At 40.4% G+C, this 24,090-nt stretch overlaps 2 protein-coding genes across 2 annotated transcripts in view; one reads left to right on the top strand and one right to left on the bottom strand.

The window, feature by feature from the left end:
- Positions 1–863: 863 nt before the first annotated feature.
- entpd3 (ectonucleoside triphosphate diphosphohydrolase 3) lies at positions 864–10,046 on the top strand. The gene is made up of 10 exons (XM_062398464.1): positions 864–996; positions 4,586–4,723; positions 5,159–5,276; positions 5,467–5,626; positions 5,978–6,137; positions 6,232–6,459; positions 7,061–7,324; positions 7,415–7,525; positions 8,078–8,215; positions 9,212–10,046. The coding sequence occupies exons 2-10, from the start codon at positions 4,589–4,591 to the stop codon at positions 9,398–9,400; spliced, it is 1,503 nt and encodes a 500-aa protein (XP_062254448.1). The 5' UTR covers positions 864–996; positions 4,586–4,588; the 3' UTR covers positions 9,401–10,046.
- Positions 10,047–11,883: 1,837 nt separating this feature from the next.
- The window catches only part of LOC133965188 (RNA-binding motif, single-stranded-interacting protein 3-like), a 120,514-nt gene continuing 108,307 nt past the window's right edge, over positions 11,884–24,090 (bottom strand). Inside the window, exons 10-14 of the mRNA XM_062399617.1 lie at positions 23,352–23,402; positions 17,235–17,351; positions 16,865–16,951; positions 15,750–15,874; positions 11,884–14,339 (exon numbers count right to left, since the gene is read on the bottom strand). Of these exons, the coding sequence (XP_062255601.1) occupies positions 14,336–14,339; positions 15,750–15,874; positions 16,865–16,951; positions 17,235–17,351; positions 23,352–23,402 (384 nt within the window). The 3' untranslated portion in view covers positions 11,884–14,335. The remainder of the gene's footprint in view (positions 14,340–15,749; positions 15,875–16,864; positions 16,952–17,234; positions 17,352–23,351; positions 23,403–24,090) is intronic.

Here is a 24,090-nt window from a genome sequence, read left to right as displayed (position 1 = left end):
CATATCATCAGGGGATTATAATCCTATAAGACCACTCTTGTCGTCTGGTCCAGGTCTGCTTTCTGTCCGAAGAGTCAAAACTCAACGTGGAGAACTAGCAGTTAGTTTTCATGCTCCACATTAAGAAACAGATTGCAGATCTGCTGCAACTGTCAGTTCTCAAAGCAAAGCAGGAGACACATCACTTCACCGCAGCCTGTTATTAAATTAGACAAACCAATCATTTCGTACATTAGACTTTTTTGAACATTAATTATTAAATCTTGTCTGAAGGTGCTCTTATATTTAATCTCCCTACCTTTTATATTTGAGCCTTGTTTTCTAAATGTGAATAAACTCCTTGCCACCGTCCTTTAGTTCAGGCCTATCGAATAAGAGCTGACTTTGTGATAACCTGTGCAGCTGATACTCAACCACTCTGCACTTTATCTTATTGATTACATCAATTAACCCACAGGCATTGCTCCACTCTCTCTTCTCACATTGTTTCATGCATACTCGCAATTAAGCGTATCTCTGTTTAATCATGGGACACAGACAGGGGAAGAAAGATCAGCCCTGCCTCTTTCTCTACAGCTGCACTCCCAGAGCTGGCTGCCCTGCAGCACTGGTGTGGTGGGAGGGGTGGAAGCGGGAGTTTGCATTGCTCCTCCCATGTTCCCTCACTCATGCACACTGTGTGTTGTTGGGGTACACAACTTCTGTTTCCTCTGGGCCAATCACAATCACACAATTTGAAAGACATGGGAGGCATGTGACCAAGCAAATAAAAAAATAGAATCATCAAATGTATTAATGTTGGATCTTCTTTTATGCACTGCTTCCTCTTCTCTCTCTCTTCCCCTCTCTCTCTCTCTCGCTTCCTTTCTCTCTCTCTCTCTCTCTCTCTCTCTCTCTCTCTCTCTCTCTCTCCTTCTCTCTCTTCTCTGTGTCTCTTGCTGTTTTCTTCATACCCAGTTCAGAGTCATCTCACTCTAACTCAGCTGACCAACTGAGGTAAGAAACAAACCTACCTTTTCCTGCTCATGTACATGTATATATTGTTAAACTGTTAAAAAGGATTAATGCATGCAGGTAAGCGTGCTTCATTGTGTGAGGTGATCTGCATCTGCATGTTTGTTTTCCTCATGAGGACCAGTCTCTACAGGCAGAGGCCAAACAAGTGCCACTATGAATGAGTCTGCATGGCTGTCGTTTTACAGACATGTCTGTGTTTTGTAGGTTTATGTGTGTGTTGCCTGTGCTCAAATGCAAACTTTGGTCTAACAACTACCAGTTCTTCTGGTTGGCTGCAACGCTGTGTATTTTGTTTACCATTTGTACACATGTGATGGAAGACGGGGACTGTCAGATGAGAGCATTCCATACTGTTCTATGTGTGTAGTCTTAGACTAGAAAAACCAAATCAGTGTTATATGGTACAGTAATCGTGCCGCATCAAGTGAACTCACAACTGCTTCCAGAGTATATGTGTAAATAGATGACAGAAGTTATCTCAGAATCCTGTTAGGTATTTCATTAGAGTGGCGAGAATACATCAACATGATCATATATAAGTAGAAATATTGGTTTGCTCTAATTGTACTTTTTTATATATAAAAGATACAAAAAGAACATTGCAACTAGTTTAGAACAAAAAAGAAGAAAGGGTTTGAGATGATTTCATGTTTTTATCGTAAGGCACATTTTTGCATTCGGTTAAATGAAGCAAAATAACCTAAAATCAAAGTCAAACCAAATTTCAAATTTTTATGTATTTGAGCTTTTTTATGTATTTTTTTTAACCTTTCGAAATCAGATAGATTTTTTGTAGTAAAACAGATACATAACAAACTAAGGAAATAAAGGGGAAAAAGGTTGCAACCATAAAAACGTAAGTTACATTAAACGGAGGACTTGAATTTCACCTGCTCTACTTGTAGTAAAGAACCCATCGTCCACAAACATACCTGCAGTCCCTGAGAGATGTTTTTTGAACAGTTTGGTGACTTATCGTAGGCGGACACTAAAAATCACTGGATCCGACAGGACAACACTGATGTCAACCAGCTGCCCTGTAAAGCCACAGATCACTGAGCTCAGGTTACTTCTGTCTGGTGTTAGAGAGCTTTTTCTATTCATCTTCACATGAATACAGAACATTCCTGAATAGGTAGAAGAGATTTTATTTATTATCATAGTTATGATTCAATAGTCTTAAACACTGTATATTAGGAGGATATAGCTTGTTTAGAGTTTGTTGTTAGAGAGACAGCGAACATTCACTCATGAATGTGCTTTAATGAGGTTGGGGAAAAAAGAGGTGTTCTTTAATATGGTGGTGGGATTTTCAATTCTCTGGTCACATAAAGTCAGATTTAAGGTTACTGTAAAAACAAAAGGCCGACTGGCATGTGGCCTGGCTTTAATCACACCTTTGACTGGTGATGTAAGATGTTGCTGTGAATCCTTAAATGCTGCAATTTAAAACAATAACAAACATTAGCACTGAGGTGTTTTTACAGACCGCTGATGATAGAGTAGACAATTATTTTTTTCGTGTTGATACAGCGTTTTAAGAATGCAAACGTAAGGAAAACGTGAGCGGTAGAGAGAGATGGAGGATTACGGTGTTACCGCCTCTACCAACTGTTTGAGAGTATGACACATGAAACACAGCTGAGAGAGCACAATGTTATATCTGTAGAAGGCTGTTATTCCAATGTCCCAACACTTAAAGACGTCCAATTTCTAAGAAAACCGCATGACGAGGAGTTCTCAACAGGTTTAAGCACAGGGAAAATTATGTTTTATACCCTATTACTATTTTAAAAGGAAATATACAGCTTTACTCTTACACAACAGGACAGCTTCTTGGTATTTTAAATATAGATAAGATTCACATACTGGACATACCAATGATCAGGGCACAGTTAGAGACGGAAGGTATTCAGCAAGGGAAATAATCTATAATTGGAAGGAAAGCATGCGTTGAGTTTAGGTGTGTGTGTGTGTGTGTGTTTCATGTTACAGCGTGTTAAAGTTTGTGTGTGACCTATAATTTCATACATATTCAACATTATTTGTCTGACAAATCAATACTCAACCTTGTGTTTGTGCACATTTCCCTCATCAAAGCACACATGGTGGATCTGGCACGATGCGCTGTTTCCTGTTACTGAGTATAAACTTGAAACAGAGATCTTTCTGGCAATTGATTGTGAACAAAATCTGTCTTGTGAAAACGAAAGGAAGTGAAACGAATCAGAATATCTTCACTGCCAGATTTTTTCCTGCTCACTGAGGGTTTGTGCAATGTAAAAAGGTGAAAGTAATTATATGTTCATTATAATATTACAGCATCTGTCAAGTTCCCAGTGTTTGAGTCTGAGTCCAAGTCCCAGTTTATCAAAGAAGAGTCTGACTCGAGTCTCAAGATGAACTGAATCTGACTCATCAAGGTTCATTTTGATGTCTTATTATCTGCCATATGCAGTTTCCCCTTTGGTGTGTGTGCATATTGAAATGTGGAGGCCATTTTATGTTCAAAGTTAATTTCCCATTAATGAGCCAGACACATCAACGTTGAATAAATTGAATGCCTTAATATTAATATAGATATAAATTTAAAGCCAAATTATTATACCCTGGAAGTGGGGCTACAGATCCTTATCTTCCAAATCATCTAGTCAGAAATAGTTTCCCCCATAAGGACTCTGAACTCTCTGCAACAACCATAACACAAATGCACTTTCACACTAGACAATATATTTACATGACAGGGCAAAGGAGTTACTGTGTAGTGTCACCGCTGTCTATGCCGATATCTTTGTTATTTTTTATGTTGACATTAACTGTGCTCAATGCTGTACCGAAAAAAGAATTCTACCAAAGTGATTGTGTGGTCGTGTAAAGAAGATTCTGATCCTGAAAACTATTTTTAAAAGTCTGAGTCCTCGTCTCCAGCCTCAAGTGTGACTGTAGTCATCGTTCAAGTCTGTGCCGGCCGAGTCCTCTCAAGTCCAAGTGAATCACACACCCTGAAAGTCAGGACTCGACTCTCCTCTCCGTACACTCCATGATTCTTCCACATAAACCAGTATACCTCAACAAACTGAATTCACAACTCAAGTCTGCATTCACTCTCTTCAAAGAATCCCAAGATAGAAGCTTGTGTTGCTCTTTGCTGATCATTCAAAAAATATAACAAATCCCCTTTAATGTCGCTGCTTTGTATATTTTAAATTACTAGGACAAAAGAATAAATAGAGATAATAATAATAAATTGAGGGTTAAAGTATCTCACTGTTCTTATCACCGTCCTTGACAAAAGGGAACATTTCAACTGTAAAAGCACTTTAAACTGAATCCTGATCCACAACATCTTGTCAGATTGATTTTTTTCATTCCTTTTATGTGGTTGTTAACCCTGGTGATATTGCTCAGGCTATCAATAATGTTGCAAGTGTTATTTTCCTTCTTCAGGAAAATAAAGTGTTTTTATTATTGCTCATCATCACTTTTCCAAAACGTCTCCCCTTTGAGAGCCGAGAAGCTTTTAGAGTGAACGGAACTCCTTTCTTTTAACCCTGTTTCTTGCCCACAGGAAATGGCGTCCAAGCAACCAATCGGCTACAAGTGTCGCATAGCAGGCGTGCTGCTCCTGCTGTTGGCCAGCATCGCCGCCCTCGTTGCTGTCGCTGTCATCCAGGACACCTGGGCGTTTAAAGAGTACGGCCTAGAGGTGGGCGCGTGCATGGACGTGCACACATGTTCTCCCAGGAACAAACCCTTTGGCTGTAGACTAAAGTATTTACTGTATAACACATGCATAAACAGCGTGTCAGAGATTGGTAGACAAACAAACACTCAAGTATGAATGTGTTAGCAGACATCATCCAGATGTGAGTCTCACGGAGAGAGGTTTTCATCTGTTAGCTCTCTGGTTGATGGAGGTCCAGATGGACAATGTGTATTTCTTTTAAAGGGGGGCTGCAGGATTGAGTGAAGTTGGGTGGGTGGGTGTCCCAGCAACCGCTCTGTAGTTTAACACAATCTTTATTGTCTGAGCTCTTTTGTCAGATCATCAACGTCAAAATAAAACGTGCGATCAGAAAGACCAAATGAAATATGTGACCTTGTAACGTAATTCAAATTTTTTCTCTCGTCTTCTCTGCAGTACGGGATAGTGATAGACTCGGGTTCATCTCGGTCCAGTGTGTACCTCTACGAGTGGCCCGGGGAGAAGCAGAATGAAACAGGAGTAGTGACGCAGATACTGAACTGCAGAGTCGATGGTGAGTCATTACCTATTTTTATTCGTATATTTTCTGCCATCGAGTAAAAAGATATATGAAATGTGTTTAAAACCAGAAAAACGATGCAGTCCATCTGCCTTTATCCGATTAAATGCGCTCAGGCAACTTGCATCATGTTTTCACTGTCTCAACTCAGCAACTTTATTTAAACTCGGCCTCGTGCCAACAGGTGACGGCATCTCCGAGATGAAAGTTGATCCTCAGAAAGATGAAAAGTCGTGGAAAGCATTCCGAAAGTGCATGGCCCAAATCACCGCGGCCGTTCCTGCTGAAAAACACAAAAGCACGCCCCTGTTTCTCGGAGCCACAGCCGGGATGAGACTGCTGCAGTAAGAAAGTGTCCATATTACTTCTCATCATTACCTACAAGCATATATAATTCTATATTTTAGATTGGATTAAATCCTATGTTGTCACTACAGAGTTTGTTGTAGTCGCGCCTCCCAGTGATGATATAAAACAACTTCTAAAGTAATTGTGGGTCTATGTATTCAGTCAATATTCTAAATGTAACTGGCATATGCCTAATATTTAGTACAGACATGAAAGTGGTTTGGCGTCCTTCTCTAACACTTGTCAAGAAAACAAAGGTGTTTTTCCTAAAATGTCAGACTATTCTCTTAATTCAATTTTTGACCACCACTGAGAGCAAGACCTCTAATTCTTTTTTCCACCATCAGTCAGCTGGATGAGCAGAGATCCAATGAAATCCTGGCTAGTCTCCGAACATACCTGAGCTCCCTGCCCTTCGACTTCCACAACGCCTCCATCATCACGGGTCAAGAGGAAGGTCTTTATGGGTGGATCACCGTCAACTACCTCATGGGAAACTTCCTTGAGGTCCGACACAGTCATTGATCTGTTTGCTCTGTCTCGGCCCAACGTTTACTTGCATGCTGCTTCACTAATGTTTCCTTTTCCTCTATGCATGCAGAAAAACCTGTGGAACACCTATGTGCAACCAGAGGGGGCGAAGACCGTCGGATCCATGGACCTCGGTGGAGCATCGACCCAAATCGCCTTCTCAGTCCAGGACGATCTTGAAGGGCCGGACTACATGCCCATCAAACTGTACGGATACCCTTACAATGTCTACACTCATAGTTTCCTCTGCTACGGCAAGAATGAGGCTGAGAAGAGAGTTCTGGACAAAATAGTACAGGTAACACAGCTTTTTGTCTTTGTCTATGAAAAGAATTTGACTAAAGTATTTATGAGCGCTGCAGCTTGTTCTCTGTTTGTGTGTTTTTATGTTCCTGTTTGTGCACGTGGCGGTAAGAATGTGTGTGGGTATGTGTGTGTTTTTGCATGCAAGACACCCCTGGAAATCCATTAAAGCCTATTAAAGAATTGATTAGTGAACAATGCTAACAGGCTAAGGGAGACCACTCCAGGATGCATTATGTCATTAATGATATTGATTGGACAGTAAAATGTCGTCAGGCGCGTCGCTGAGAAATGCATTATTTCTGGTTTCTTAAAGCTTCATTCTCGAAGCTAAGAGAGTTTGCAGCAGGGGAGAAACACGCTGCGCTGTGAGAAAATGGGATTAAAGGTCATACATTTGCAACAGGGTCTTAATATCAAATGTTAACTCAACAGCTTGTAGTTACAGACAGACAGCAAACAGACAGACAGACAGATATTTATATAGATTTTGAATAGACTTTCACTTGGAAAGAACTTTGTGCTTAACCTTAGAAAGTGCTTGTTTTATTATAATAAATGGAGACAGTATTCTAACATTTCCTTCCTCCTTCCAGGAATCACGAGACCCAGCATACATTCGGAACCCCTGCTACCCTGAAGGTTTCAACATCACCGTTAAGGCCTCATCCATCTATGAAACACAGTGCATCGAGAAGCCAGCAAACTACAACCCAGACCAGGATCTCTTCATGGTGGGAGCCCCTAACTCAGACAAGTGCGGGAGCCTGGTGAAGTCAATATTTGATTTCAAGACCTGTTCCTCAGCCAACTGTTCCTTCAACGGGGTTGAGCAGCCACCAGTCACCGGAGAGTTCATGGTAACACACAGTACAAATATATAACATGTAAGTGTAGGCAGATGAAGATGCAAAACAACTTTTAACTCTGTGTTTCTGCTGCTCCCGCAGGCGTACGCTGGATTCTACTACGTTAAGCGGGCTCTGCACCTGAATGGCTCTGTAGATTTCGATGAGTTCAAGTCGTTGGTTAGGAAATTCTGCCACACAAATTGGACAGAGGTAAGTTCTGCAAGAGGGTATACAACTGAAATGAAGGCTGAAATTAATGATATAACAGTCTGTAATCGAAGGTGGGAGAAAAGTGAATGAGAAAGTAGGACGGGAATGAAGGAATGACAGAAAGAGGGGAAGGCATCAAGGAGCAAAGACAAAAGACAAAACAGAAACAAGTAGAAATTATTATTGTAGGCAGAAGCTAAATTGCTTGGCAGATACAGAGTTATTTTCCTCAGGCAGAATACATGCTTTGACATCATTTACTGAGGTGTGGCAAGAACGGGGTTTCTTCTCCGGGTGATTTACTCAAAACTTGATGTCTCAGCAGCAGGTTTCTAAATAAGGACTTGAACTTTGGCAACATTTGAAAAGTTTATTAGCAAAAGGAATGCGATGAAGTTGTTGCCTTGATAACACACTGTTGTGTGTTAGTGTTTGATCTTCACCTTTACTACAATGTTAATATTTTGCCAATAACAATCATTTCAATTCGCTTGTGTCATTCTTCTTCCTAATCTTAGGTTTGACTCTGATCTTTGTTTTTCTTGCTATTAGCTGAGAGAAGAAAAGAAGTGGATCTCTGAAAGATACCTGAAGTCTTACTGCCAAGGAGCTCACTACATCTTCACTCTGCTGGCAGACGGTTACAAGTTTGACAAAGAGACGTGGAAAGGCATCAGCTTTCAAAAAGAGGTTGGTATATCCACTCTATTTATTATCTATGCCCCATTCTCTTGCGGGTAAATAGCGTCGATGAAAAGACAACCGTCTGGATGTATCAGATAAAGTAATGTGCTGAGAGTTGAGCTGTCACCAGCGACTCATGCACTGATACAAGCGCTTAACAACCTTTAACTTACACAAGTGGAAATCAAACCACCCACTGGGACTCATTAATGATGGATGGCTGATGTACCGATCATGTGCGCTCAGAGCTTTGAATGAAAGGCATGCAATGTACCGCTGCGGGCTGCCCTGAGGATAGAGAGCGTACTCTCACAATGGAGCGCACATGGCTTGCGACACATAGGCGCTTATGAGTCATGAGGAAAGAGAAGAGCTCTAAAAAGAATCATTAGCGCCAAAAATGCCCGAATTGCAGGGCAGTTAGCTTGTAGACAGGAACGTCCCTCAACAGCTGGCAATGCTCCCAGTCTGAAATCCCACCAACAAGAGGGTTAGTGTGCTAATCAGTGCTATGTAATGCCCGTGGGGTGTCAGGGAGTCCCATGGTTCAAAGATCCTATGAAAGTCCCGAACAGACACACTTGGAGTTTTTCCAGGGGTGTTCGCTGGGTGTTATGACTCATCTTCTGCCCCGGGGCTGTAACTGAACAACGTTCTGATTGAGCTGTGAGACATTCTTAACTTCTCTGGACATGCACAGTGATGATCTCGCCTCTTCTCTTCTCTTCTCTTCTCATCTGGACTTGTCTTTTCTCGTCTCGTCCCGTCTCTTCTCTTCTCTTCTCTTCTCTTCTCTTCTCTTCTCTTCTCTTCTCTTCTCTTCTTTTCTCGTCTCGTCTCGTCTCTTCTCAACTCTTCTCTTCTGGTCTTGTCTTTTCTCGTCCCGTCTCTTCTCTTCTCTTCTCTTCTCTTCTCATCTGGTCTTGTCTTTTCTTGTCTTTTCTTGTCTTTTCTCGTCTCTTCTCTTCTGGTCTGCTCTAATCTCTCCTCCCCTCTCCTCAGGTGAAGGACACCAGCGTGGGTTGGAGTTTGGGCTACATGCTGAGTATGTCCAACATGATCCCATCTGAATCTAAACACATCACACCTCTGACCAATCCTGTCTTTGCCGGCCTCATCTTTTTATTTTCAGCTCTGACCATCGTGATGGTTGTCATAGTTTTCATCTTCCTCATTCGCACTTGCTACTGAGAATCGGAAGTTTCAAAGGAAATGATCTGCAATTCAAAGCCTGGGGATTGCTGTAATCCCGTGGGTAACAGGAGAGTGTTACAGCTACTTAGTCTGGGATGTTTACTAAAAATTTAAATGCGGTTCATTTTGTACCTCAGGGAAAAGTATTGGGACCTTTTTCGAGCTCCACTTAAGGGTCATATTGTTTTAAAGTTAAAAGACCGACACAATGCTTGCTTGACTGACAACTGAGCATGCGGATATGTCTGTGTGGTTGATGGCGTTTCACTTTGTGTAATTTCAAAATTGCATAATGTTAAAGTGAGACTGGTATGTGCATTCAACTTAGTGTGCTCACACGCTCACAGTGATCCCTCAGGCAAGAAAGCATGTCAAACTCCCTCTGCTAACAAATTCGTTGTGTTCCTGTATCATACATGTAATTGCATTCAATGCGTTCGCTTTACCTGTGAAACGGTAGCACTGCTGCAGCCTTACTGTTCTTATTCTAACAGTCCTCCATATTTATTGAATGAAATCCTCCCTAATAAATAATGGAATGAAGGAGAAATTGCCCTTGTTTTCTTATGGTCATGCAAATCAAATAAATTAAGTCATAGCATATAATATACTCTATTTCCAAAGATTTAAAAGATTTGAATACAAGTGGAAATTTAATTTCTGAGTACGTGACATTTATTGCTAGAACATTAAGTCTTTTCTCAATAAAAAGATTATGTACTTCTGAACAACTATGTTCACTGTTTAATCTGATTAATTTCAATATTTCAAATGTTTTATGTGTAATGTCGGTTACACTCTATTCTGTTTACTCTGTTTATATTTGTATTATTTTTATATATTTTTTTGTTTGTTTGTGTTGTCCATGTTTTTTATAATTCCATTTATTTATCGCCTGTCGTATCCCCTTTTACCATTGTTGGACTAATAAAGATATATCTTATCTCATCTAAATGATTGGTTTCTTCAGGAAAAGTTAAATCAGTGGATTAGTTTGAGAGAACTACACCTGTCTTGTGTAATCTGGGCCTATGTAATATGACAAGTCAGTTTTTTTCTATATGTATCCTTATTGGCTGTAGATTTAAAACAGATATTGACAAAAAAAACATATAACATGTTTGATGATATAACATCAGAGGCCCCACAAGTCCGCTGCACAACTGGAAACATGGCTCAAAGATTATTATAGTCACAGAACACCTGAGATATCAGCTCCGATGGGGGATCCAAGAAAATTTTACTTTGTTGATTCTTGTTGTTCTTGGTTTGTAAACTAATTGTTGAATGCACTTATTGTAAGTCTCTTTGGATAAAAGCGTCAAATGGAATGGAATGGAATCCACAAAGGGAGGGAAATCCCAGAGGGAACAACAGTAAGAGGGGAAGGAGGTTATAGGAAAGTAAAAATAAGAAAAACAAGAAGATAAATCAATTTATAATCATGGTAATGAATTTCCAAGTGTACATGAATGATGAGAGTAGGACTGTGAAATGGATACGATAAAGTCATTGTAATAATGCTTACAAAAATAAGGATCATGATGTATAACCCAAGAAGGGGATTTCTTAACATGTTTGAAAAGCTGAGCGATTGTGATGGCTTTTACTGTATCGACTCCAGAAATCAGATCTCGAGATGAGTCAGTCGGAGAAACCCTGAAACCTTGAATCTGGATGGTGAAAGGAAAAACTGAGAGGGACCAGTTATATTTGACTGATTAAGTGTGACGATGTGAATCCAAAACCTAGGAAAAAGTATTTTGCAATTCTGTAAACATTAAACTCTGTCTGGGAAAAATTCAGTGATGCTATTGTTTGCTTACTGGAGAGTAGTTGTAGAGGAAGTACTCAACCATTTTACTATAGTCAAACTACAAACAAACAGACAGAAATATAAAGTAAAAGTATCCCATTGCATTTTCTACTTGAGTAAAAGTAAGTGCTTGCTTTCAAATGCACCGTGAGTATTACAAGTACATTTACTTGCCTCAACCCTAATGCAACAGAGTAATACTTCATTAACTGTGTCTACTGTATACTTGGTTAATACAAAAATTATACAGACTCTGTCATATTAACAAGGAATGCTGCACATGATGCTGCTGAAAACACAATGTGATATTAATTAATGGCAAAGTCTCCACAGTGGCCTTCTTTACCATGCTGCTGCTAGAGGAGGCGGACTCTAATGTTACCCGCCCCCTTGGTTTGGACTTGAATTCCACTGTGAAATTGTGAGCATATAAAACAATGCATGCAAAACTGTAGTGGAATAGAAAGTACAGATATTTGATGATATATGTTTTGGAGGGAAAGTGAAACGTTTGTTACATCCCCCCACTGCTGGAGAGTAGAAGTACAATACTCATGCAATGAGCTGACTGCAATGAGACGGTCTTCATAATTCAACCCTTCATTCACAACAGGGCCCTCTAGTGGTGAAGTCTTGCATCTGCCAAAAACACAAGATGAGTATGGGCTGTTTAAAACAGTTTTTTTATTGAAAGATTTGTCTAGAAAGAAAAGAAAAAAGAAAAAAGAAGACATTTGGAACTACAGCAATATCCACTGGTTCTACAGACACTCTCAGAATCACAATTTGAAAGAGATGGGAGGCATGTGACCAAGCAAATAAAAAAATAGCATCATCAAAGTTATTTCTGTTGCATCTTCTTTTTCACATCTGTACAAAAAAAGATCTCATAAATATTACTTTTGTTCTCGCTTCCTCCTCTCTCTCTCTCTCTCTATCTCTCTTTATCTCTCTCTCTCTTCTTTCAATAACTTACTTTCCATTAGAGGTTTGTAACGCTCGATTTTGGTTGAACCTTTTGTTCTCCGTTCATGTTTGCTCCTGTTTCTCTAGCTTCCTTTCATTGGTGGAGGGTCAGGTTGGTGGGGCTTAACGATTTTAAACCCGGGGCAAGTTCTTTTTATTATTTAAAAAAAAAAAAATCTCATCCATTTCCCTCTTTTTCAGTACACCCCATCGTCAATGTTCCGCCGTAAAACTTGTCATTCCAAAGGAGCGGCACCACCTCTTCCACACCCACCCAACACAAGACAACCTAAATCCCCAATACTGAAAAGTGTTTAGCAGCTCACATATCATAATCAGTTCTGAAAAATAATAAAGGCAACACAAAAAAGAAAACATTCTTCTTTAGGAGAATATACATAAGCCGACATGATTTCATTTAACAGAAATGCCCTTTTTCCGACAGATTTCATCGCCATGCTCACATTTCAAATGGCTTCTGTTCGGCGAGACAGCGAGCGGTTTGTTGTGTGCACTGAGACGTCCGTGATGATTCACTCGAACATCGTCGTAATGATTTACAGCAGCCAGCGTCATGGCATGTAGGACGTGAGATTGGTCGATGCAGCCTGAGGATGGCCTGCTTGGTGTTTACACCCCCAAACTCCACAGGATATGATGCATTTTCAGCCTTTTCCCCACTTGAATAAACTATACCGACTTATTCCCCAAAACACACGTTGTGTTATTAATATCTCCTCCTTACCACAGGGTGATTGGTCTCCAAACAGATGTTACAGCTCCACTTTAGATCTTAAGACCACATGACAAACGAAATATCTCAGCGAACACTCTCCTGGTTGAGGCAATTGTGTTAAACACCTTCTGTGTGTTCTCATTAACTTATATATGTATAAAAAAAAAACATCTCGCAAACCAAACAGCATGAGAAGCAAGAAATAAAAATCTGTTTCAGAGGTGAAAAAATAAAGAGAACGCAACACAAGGAAGATCTCTTCACTACTTAGTTTCTTCATCTTTGGTATAAAATATGCCACCTGTCGGCTGCGTTTTCTTCAACAGTTAAGAAAGACTAAAGAAACTGTCAACAGTTGTTTTCTAAAACTATTGCTTGTTGCACATTTAAAAATCCTAGCACGTTTTTTTCAGCTTTATTTCAAAGTCAGAAATATTACTTTTTTTTTTCCTTTTTTCTTTTTTTGCAGTGAGACAAGCAAAGCAGGCAAAGCAAAAAAAATTCTCGAAAATAATAAAGACCCAAAAAACAAAAACAATATAAATGCAGTGGAGAACAGAACTTGTATCCCCTGATGGAGCTAAACTCCAGGGAGCAGTGGACTGACCCTTTCCACAAGTCGCATTAAAGAAGCTTTTTTTTTTTTAACCCTATCGACCAACACCAGCTGCACCGCACCACATAATTTAAAATCATCTTCATACAAATACAAGCTTATTTTTTTTTTAAATCCTGTACAGAAAACTTTGTAGATTTTGTTTTCAAGGTTCTCCAAACTCCAGGAACACCTTAAATCATTCAATCACTCAGTCTTTAAAAAAAAATAATAATTCAAAGCTATGGAAACATTTTTTCCAAAGTTTGAAAAAATTAAGGCAATAAAGATTTAAGAAAAACATTGATATTCTAGAAAACTACTCAAATAATAAAATTAATGGAAATAATGTAGCTTAATATCAAAGGAAGACCACCTGTTTTTTTTTTTCTAGACTTTGCTTCCTTCCGTATTTTTTTTTTATAAAAAAAGTCTGAAAATCTACCTGCACATTCAAATGTTCTTTTTTTTTCTGTACAGCTTGTTGGTTGAGTTTAGTTTCTTCTTGTTTTCCTTTGGAGGCAAAGTCCGGTCTCGTGGTGAGAAATGATAAACTCACAGTTGAGGACTGCGTTTGACTTCATCGTCCTCGAGTTCAGCGAAGCTTCATTTCTTGGTTCGACCAGGTAAGAAATATAATTGATTTTTTTTTCTTTTTGTCTTTTACTCGGTGCCTGTGCACAGTGGAAGCATTCTGCGCTCAGTGTTGTCCCTCACCTCCCTGCCTTTGTCCCTGTTTCATCTTGATTCTGTCCGTGTCTCCAGCGCCTCAGTGCAGTCCTTTCGGAAGGCAACGCAGCAACGATCCCCCCGATCTGTTTATCTGAAAGAGACAGAAAAACAAGTCAGTGAAAAGAAAATTGGGCAACTGAGGAAACTCTGGACAGTGTTAGGGTTTCTAAAGGGTTCTTCTTTAGCATTCTTTGTCCAACTATTGTGTGTAAAGAAAAAAACGCAGCAGGTTATCAAGGTGGCAGAAAAACAAGTCAAACACAAGGAGAGAGATAAAAAATAGGAAGCTGGTGTTTTACAAGCCAAGGTTAAAATGATCCGGTGAACAACAACACAACAAATGTCCGAGAATGCATTAACTGTAGGAAGGAGTGTGATGCAAATAGTCGTAAAGCATTTAGTTGATAATATGACTGATTGTACGATAAGATAAACAATAATGCATTTGTTTACAGATAACAATATTAATTTCTCATTAAATAGACAAATCATTATTTGATATTTTAAAATTATAATATTTAAATTAATAATTGTTACAAATTACAACTGAAATATGAATTCAGCAATAAACCCTCTGAAACTTTAAATAGGGCTTACAAAAACAATGTAAAATAAGGGTCAATAAGAATATTAGTTAAAATGACATGAATGAACAAACAACTACTTTACATTAATATGCATGCAGTCTAAAATTTAATAAGGCATTTTAAAGAGCGATTTACTTTTCCCATTGCCATTTCCCATTATCGTTGTTCAGCTTCTCCATTTAGGATTTTATTTTGTGTTGATGAAACAAGGTGAAATTATGCAAATTAACCGAGATAGTTAACAAGCTGCTGTTGCTCTATTTTACCTTTTTACTCATAAATGGATATATTATTCGTAATTTTGATTCATTATTTTTCTTTAATTTTCTCTTTATATTAAGTGCAGTGCCCATTCTCAACATGCATGGTGCAGCTTTCTTGAGAGTGACCAGTTCTCTTCGGCGTAGTCGTGAACATTCTGTTGTCCTGATCAACTTCAAGTTGACGAGTTGCAGCGCCTGTTAATATTCGCATCACACCAAATTCAATATATAACAAATAATGGATTTTTATAATCTGAATATATAAATAAAGAATCTTTATATAAAAACAAATGTACGTATAAATGCCTAGTTTCACTGTAAAATGTGTTGTTAATGAATAGAGCACTTGACATTTGTGATCCTCCATATGAACTGTTGTGCAGACTACTTAACATTATTCATTTCATTAGGGAATCATGGCCTTAGCAAACACTATTATAATAACTGATGATTGCATGATAAGCCTCTCTTTATCCAAGGTCTTTCAAAGCAGACACACTAAATAAAATGTGCTATTTTGACTCTTTGGGAAATACACTTATTTCATTTCTGGGCTGTCACAAGGGTGCATTGCAGGAGTGCTATCGTGATATATAACTCTGTGGACGCTGCACAGGGGGAATGTGATAACAAATTGAGCTTTCCACTCACTTAGTCTGCTGGTAAGAGTAGGCTGTGGCATGATCCCCTGTGCTCTCCACAGATAAAGGCTGCTGCCCGTTGGCGTCCTGCGAGGAAGGGGTGGCTGTCTGGGGAGAAGCGTCTGTCACCACGCCCTGACACCAGAAACACAGAAATAAGTCCCATATGAAAACAACATCAGGCACTAAGAAGACTGATTTTCAACCTCCACTTAGCAAAGGTTCAGTGAGAGAATCCAAACAGTTTACAAAAGACAAAAACATCTACTAGATCTTGATTCAGTGTGAGGGGGGGATTCTGATGATTCATTAACGCCTTGAACCTGGAGTTCCATCTGCAGCTATAAGACGTTGACTGATGCAGAGTTCTCACAGGATATCTACCAAACCTATTAGTTATCATTTCATATCATATCGTTTTGAATGCCAGCTATATTTATTAACACATAGAGAGCCATCAAGTGAGAAAATTATACTGTCTTTAGTGTATTTAAAATTGCTTTTATAATCATATTAGTATAATATTCCAGAAGTAAATATCCCATTGATTATGATTTTCACCATTCAATATTTTCACCATCCAATGCAGACTTACCACATGCTTCACAATTTTGAAATAATATGAAATGCTTCTGTAGAAGCCACATATCAGTGTGACATCAACTGTGTTTTAAGGAAAATGTTTTATTTGCAATGTCAAGGAGAAGCTCTACCCTACCCACAATCCTCCAGTGTAACAGCGGTGTTTCCATGGACATGTATACCACAACAACGAAAATCATGTCGGCGTTACGTTACGTTACCACAGAGCAACCGTGATTTCCCTTTCTAAAATGCTGCGCTTTTTTAAAATGAGGAAGATCATTAAAACAAAGTTAAATTCAAGAAGAAGTGGCCTGGAAGTCCTTGGAAAGGGATCGTTCGCAATGATTTATGGGATATGTAGATGCCTGAATCAAATATTTTGTGGTCAAGATGTATTTCGTAGTTTCATAGGGATTTTATTAAACAAAAAGAAAAGAAATAAGAAATTCATTTTCTGGACCAGTGCTCTATAAAGTACAGGACTACTGTATGAAGTTGGTGTAACCAGTTTTTAGTCAAGAAACCATCTTGTTTACTTACTTCCACTGTGATGGCAGAGGCAGGCACTGCAGTGTACTGGGGAATGTAGGTTCCTTGCATAGAAGCAGCCGCTGCAGCAGGCATGTACTGCAGAGAGAAAGAGGGACACACATTATTGTGATAGAAGCAATACCTCATCCGGAATCCCTGGATTAAGATAAGCTATTTCACAATGCAGTACATAGCAACAGTTTGGCCCTGGGCCCAAGGTCATTGCACATTTCAGGCTGGTTACAAACAGGGAAAGGCATTTTACCAAAAAAGGCTGTATGGTTTACAATGCAGCTGATCACAAGAAGTACGTAGAGACTATGTTTAACTTGAAATGTAGACAAACACATGCATGAAGAAGAAAAATGCTGAGACTCACTGTGCCTGTGGTGCCCAGAGACATGTGGTTCATCTGCTGGGCGAGAGGAGCCATGACATTGGAGGGGTGAAGAGACAGACTGGGCTCTATGGCCGAGGCTGGGGTGATGACAGCACCCTGGAGGGAGGAAGGACACGTGAGCAGGTGGGTTATCGACACCGGTGTACATGACCAGAAGAGTGTGAGGGAAACCACGTCAAGGTCACTATTCAAACTATATGGCACTGAGAACCGAGCTTTATACATCCACCAAGGCCCAACAGTCCTCTTCAATTCAATCAGACTGCAGCACGCACACATTTATAGAAATAAGTCCCCTGTACAAGCCTGACTTAAATCAAGTTCTGTGAATTATTCACTGGGAAATGCGTCAAAATGTCCCACAATGTTTTGATAAAAAAAGGCAATAAAAATGTCTTGATTCAAACTCTGATCAGCTCCAAAAAGTAACAGTTTCTTCCCTGACCAACACCTTCTCCATTCTACCAAATTTCGTGGTCCTTCTTTAAGTAGTTCTTGCATTATCTTGCTCATAAACAAACCAACAAACAAACATAAGCTCCACAGTGGACAGAATGACACATAACTAAGATGGCAAACATTCAAAATAATGTGTATTCTACATATTTTGCACGTCATAATAGTTTGGCTTTCATCATATACAGCTAAAAAAACTCAGTTTTCAAATGTGCAGGTTACATATTCCCAACCCGGTCATGTCTCACGGTTTGACTTTGTACGTGACAAACGCAGCCAGTCAGCCCGGGCTTTGGCAGGCTTGATACAACATGCCTCTGAACGGAGCAGAAAAGCTTTTCACGGTAAATCTCCTCCATGTGACGGGCTTTGATGCAGCCTAACACCTTGATGCACTGAGCTCCACTTTTTCACTCCAGCTCTGCCACAGACTCAGCTCGGTAAAGGTTTTAAGAGGAGACTCCTCACGTTGCGAGTCGAGGTGCCTCGCAATGTCCTTGCAGCGTCAAAAAACACCGCTCTTTTATGATCACTGCTTAACTACACTTCCCATGAGCACAGACACATTGGCGGATATTTGTCCTGAAAGCATTTGTGTGTTGACTCGGGACGTTTGGAAGAACACAGGTAGAATTTAGGTATTTCAGGCACCAGCCCAGATGCACGGCAGACGTCTTAACAGCTCTGCTTCAGTCGGGTTTCATAGGGAAACTCACAACGAAACAACACAGACACACGTATGCAAACACACACATGGAGTAATGAAAGTTGTGGCTATGTGAGGCGTTCCTCTCAAAGGCCCACACAATCTGTCAAGTGTTCACAGTTGCGAATCTGTAAGTGAAGATGCTTAACGTCTGCGAGCTTCACACAGAGGCACGCACACAAGCACACAAGCACACAAGCACCCACACAGACACACACACACACAAGGATTGTCGGAACTGTTAACAATGTGGAGTGCTCTTCCTCTTGACTGCTGTCTTCATGAGGAGACCTGTTTGAAGAACACAGCAGCCTGGCCATCCGAAACGCTCTGTCACCACGGTCTTCCACAACACAAGTGCTTGAGTGGCACTTCTCCTGCAAGCACACACACGTACACACCATACTGTATAAAAACACACAGGGAGGCATCCGCATACAGATGCAACGGCAGATCCATACCCACAAAACCTGCACAAATCTTTATCGCAGGCAGGTAGATTAAGCAGTCAGAATGAAGCTAATACCCGAGCTCTTCATCCAGCTATACAATACATTCCCTCTTTAATGATTTCTCATCCTCCCATGTCTTTCTGTCACTTTATCCAATATCACAGCAGGCCTCCATAAGGAGAGAGAGGTGTATACAGGAAAGGGAAGCACAGAAAGACTAATTATCTGCTCTGATTTATAGCAGTACAAGTGTTAAACCCGCCTTCCTCACATGTGCCCGTGTGCGAGGGCTGTGTATTAGTGTGTAACAGAGAGTGTGTCAATGTTTTCATGTATCAGACGAGCAATAAATGAGTACACTACACACAAGACGGTTACTTTTTCCCAAAGGACAGGAGGCAGAGAAACACACAAGATCTGCCTCAACTTTGAACTTGCTCCTTCTGCCTCTCACTGTCCCCTTCATCCTCCGTCTCCTCCTCTTCCTCCTCCCCCTTCTTTTGCTGCCATTTTTTTTTTCCCAGCAGCGAAGTGAAGCTGACTAACAGAGCGCTGCAGGCACCGTGCAGCATCAAGTACACTGTATTAGTGATAATGATGCCAGTTTGAGAGAAAACCACAAACCGCTGCCGGTTGCGATGAATAGCTGCTTGTTCTCTCGCAGGTGGCGTGCTCTGAAAAGCAGACGTTTGAACTGCTCAACAACAAATGTTTCTTCCGAAATCGGGAACACACCCGTTTTTTCTCTGTCTCACCTGTAGTGTCTTAATGCACGAAAGCCCAAGGGAAGTTTATTGGACAACATGAAGCTAAAAAGAGACACCTGCTTGCACGCATGGGTGACAGCTCTGCAAACAGTATTGTATTGTGCCATATTTGCAAGCTCAGATATGCGGTGAAATGTGCTTCCTCCAACCCCTTTGTCTCCTCAAATGGGTTTAACATGGCCATTTAACTCAGGAAGACCTGAAATCCCAATTCTTTGGATGTCTCATTACATCCCTCCCCAATAAGCCGCCTTCCTTGTCTGTCTTGCTATGCACGGTTAGGGTAATGCATTCATTTCCTGTAGGGGGATTTGTGAGTAATTATGCACAAAGCCATCCTCTCACTCATTAAGATGTAAAGACAGGGAGTTCAAGTAATCTGGGCATTCAACCAAGGCTCGGGAATACAGTCCTTAAGGCACTCCACTGTGTGTGTGTGTGTATAGGTGTGTTTGTGTGTGTCTGTCTGTAGGCAGAGTCGTCTAAAGTGTGTGTGCCCTCTCTTTATTCTCGAGGAACGTAAACGGAACATATCACTGTTTTTAATGTCTCTTACTCTAACCACATAATAAGGTCACTCGTTCCTTTAGCAAATGTGTGTGTTGTGTGTATCTGGGAAAGAGTGTGAGCGACACTCACAGCAACCGGACAAATTAGCATGTAAGAATCTGACCGAGCGATTAAAAGAGGCGCGCTGGTGTGCGTCGCTCTATATGTGTCAATGAGTGCACGCCGTTAATCGAAGTCCCCACTCATTAACTGTGGTGCATCAGTGAGGAAGACGCCTCCGCTGCCATAGGAACAGAATTAAGCCCCAGTGCCTCTCCCAGTCTCCCTCCCTGACGCAGATTTAATATGCCGAGCTCCTCTGTATCCAGGAAATACAATGACTAGCTCTCGCCTTTGTTGTCTAACAGGGATTTTGACTATGCAGAGACAAGGCTGGGGAACAGGCACACACGGCCCAGACATGCCTTTTTTTGCAGCCGTTGTTTTCTTTTCTTTGTTCTCAATTTATTCTCTGTAATCCCTTCTTTCCTCTCCTTACCCACCCGCCTGCCTCTCTCTCCCCCCGTCCTCTCTCTATCAGAATGTAGCCGCTTTCTTCACTTTCTCTTTCCTCCGAATCCCTCATTCCTTCCTCTCTTTTATCTCTGTCCCTCTCTGTCTTCTCACCAAGTCGAAGGAAGCCATATCGAGTGGCCTGCCAAATAATAAGACGGGACATTTGTTTGAAAACACATTTACAGAGGGGTATTATCCTCTCTCAAAGACCTAATTTTAATCAGACATGAAAACAGAAGGTTTTTAGCAGTTGGCAGATAGACACAAAGAGGGAGACAGAGGAAGAGAGGACGACAGAGAGGAGGAGCAACCGAATTAGGAACAACTTTAACTATTGATAGGGACCATGTTCGCTTTAGAAATTCAGTGCAGGGCTCTACTCCTCTAAACCAAGAACCTCTGTCTATTTCAACTGGGTATCATCACATTTTTCAGGAATAAAAGAGTCAGTGGATGTTAGCCAAACCAACTCACCAACATTTGCCCCGAGATAGACAAATCTGGACATGAAATCAATCTTGACTATCATCAGCATTATTTTCTATAAACAGATACTGATGCTTTACTGTTTATCTTCCATTACAAAAAGACTGTGTCATCATGGGATGCCAATGCAGTTCATAACGTGCTGTGTCTGAAAGCTCCTGTCGGCCATGATGGTCAGGATAACAAATTCTGATGTGCAAACGTGTCTTGACTGATCACCCTACTACAGCCAGGAGATTTTCTCAAACGTTTATGCCGACCCCCCAAATAACCAGGGACATGTGACCCCTCATTATTTTAAGAGATATTACATTTTATTTCACAATCATCTCCGTTCACATGTTTTAATGGTTCCTGTGGTACTGTTAATTAACCGTGAGACAAAGGAAATTGGAAGGTTGATGAAAGAGAAATCGTCTTTGGATTTCTCTCAAAATTATCTTGTGACCCCAGATCTGTGACGCACGACCACCCATAGGGTCCAGACCAAGAGTTTGGGAACCACCGATACAGCTCATCCTTTCAAGGTTGTAGGGGGTTAGCTGAGCCAATCCCAGCTGACATGAGATGAGAGGTGGGGTACACCCCGGACAGGGTCACCTGTGCATGGCAGGGCCAACATACACAGAGAAACACTACTTACATTCACACCAAGGGACAATTTAAAGTCTCCAATTAACCTAACCCCAATCTGCATGTTTTTGACTGTGAGAGGAAAACCTACACAGAGATGGAGAGAACATGCAGACTCCACACAAAGACCCCGGTGGGATCAGGATTCCTGATTCACTAACCTTTCTGACTCGCAGATAATTTACCCCAAAAATATTAAAATCCTTTTTCCAACAGGGACATTAATTTGTTCCATTTTCAGATTAACCCAGTCCAAGAGGAGGATTTGTGAGAACAGGTTTAATTAAAACCCATGTGTATAAAATCAAATGCACCATTTACAGATCCAAAGGTTATTTCCCAAGCTCATGTTAAAATCATTAATATCATAATGTAGACCACAAATGGGGAAAACCAGTAAACAAATAAACATATAGGGAATCTTTTTTTCTTTCAAGGTCAATGTACAGTCCCAACATGAATCTATTGTGCCTCTTACTTATTTAGTCTATTATTAATCAACCAGTTTATCTCATATTAGACATGAGAAAACATACCTCTCTCGTTGCACCAATTATAAAAACACATCTATAGAATTAAGCGTAAATCCGTGGAGGGATTTATACTACATGTTTGTGTAGCTGCTGTGAGGACATCAGTGAGGGGCTCAAAGCAAACTCTGTGGAGGTTGTTGTTATAGCTGTAACCGTCTGTGGCTAAAATAAGGGAAAACCTTGACGTCTGTTTCAAGGTTATGTTTGTGTGTGAGTGCGTTTGAGAGAAGAAGAAGACGGATAATCTGTAGGTGAGTGTACACCTACACACACAGTCAATAAATGTGAGTACATGTGTCATTGTATGTGTGGGTGTGTTTTAACGCATTTCTAGGTTTTACTGAAAGCTGTGAGCAATTTTGTGTAGTTGTGTGCTTGTGCTGAGCTCAGACAGTGTGAATCCGTTCACATCAGACAAACAGACATACAGGTCTCCATACAGGAATTATTGGATGTGTTATATGGCGAGTAATGTATCATACTGTATCATATTGAGTCTGTACAGTGGTGTCCACAATGTTATATTAACAAATTATTTTAGTTTATTGATTATATGTACATTTGTAACCCTCAGATCATCATTTCCTGATTAAATTGACTTTAACATCAGTTCATACTATATGTTCAAAATTACGCTTCTCTGAACCTGCAGTTTCATTTGAAACCAGCAGGGAGCAGCCTTTTATAATGGATTTCAGACTTGGCTCTGCTAAGCTCCAGAGTTGCTGTGAGGAGGTTATTCACAGGCTGATTCAGCAGAGCAGGACTCAGATGGGGGGGGGGGGCGACAGTTTTTTCTCTCGTGCTCTGCTACTCTTGTTAGAAACTGTATAATTTGTTCTTTTCTTTTCTTTTTTCTTCAGTGATTTATACCAATTTACCAGTGTATGTGACAGCCCAACATTAGCAGGGAATTGTGAGATTGAAAAATAAATCTGAAGACATTGAGCAATTCAATTCAAATATAATAAAGAGTTATGGCTTGTTCAAAAACTTACTGTGGGTTGCATAACATACTGTTGATGTGGCATCCAAGATGTATTCTGGACCTGTGGACAGAAGAGAAGAGAAGAGAAGAGAAGAGAAGAGAAGAGAAGAGAAGAGAAGAGAAGAGAAGAGAAGAGAAGAGAAGAGAACGAGGTGACGACAGTATCATTAGAGATGACGAAGGAAAAAGTAATAAAAAAGACACAGGTTGGACAGAAAGGAAGGCAGAGAAAAATAAAGTAATTAAAAAATGGAGAGGATGAGTAGGAGGATCCAGAAGGGAGGTCAGGAAGAGATGAGAGGAGAGGCAAGATCAAAAAGAAGATTGTTATAAGTGGGTGAAGAATTGAGGAGGAGGGAACATAAAGAAGGACAATTGTGAGACAGAATGACAGGAAGCGAGCGAAAAATGAGAAAACCAAAGAGGTGAAGAGAGAAAATTCATCATTAGCTTAGTCTTTACAAGCCCATTTCAGAGCCTCAATCCCTGCGGCAGTGAATATTACAGCCGTAACTGAGGGGCCACTATACAGTATGTTATGTTGTAATTATAAGAGGATATGAAGACCACAGAGAGCAATACAGTCTAATAATTACTGCTTCACAGTGTCGGTTTCATCATCAAAGTCTGACTTGGCCACAAATCACCACTTTCATCTCATACTGCTGCCCACTGCCCGAGCCTATGAGGAGAAACATGTCCCTGGAGACTCCTCTGTCACAGGTAAGGTATGGTATATGTGAGTAGGT

Source organism: Platichthys flesus, chromosome 11 (assembly GCF_949316205.1).
Source record: "Platichthys flesus chromosome 11, fPlaFle2.1, whole genome shotgun sequence".
In the NCBI taxonomy this organism is placed as follows: Eukaryota; Metazoa; Chordata; class Actinopteri; order Pleuronectiformes; family Pleuronectidae; genus Platichthys; species Platichthys flesus.
This window is presented reverse-complemented; position numbering and strand designations above follow the sequence as displayed.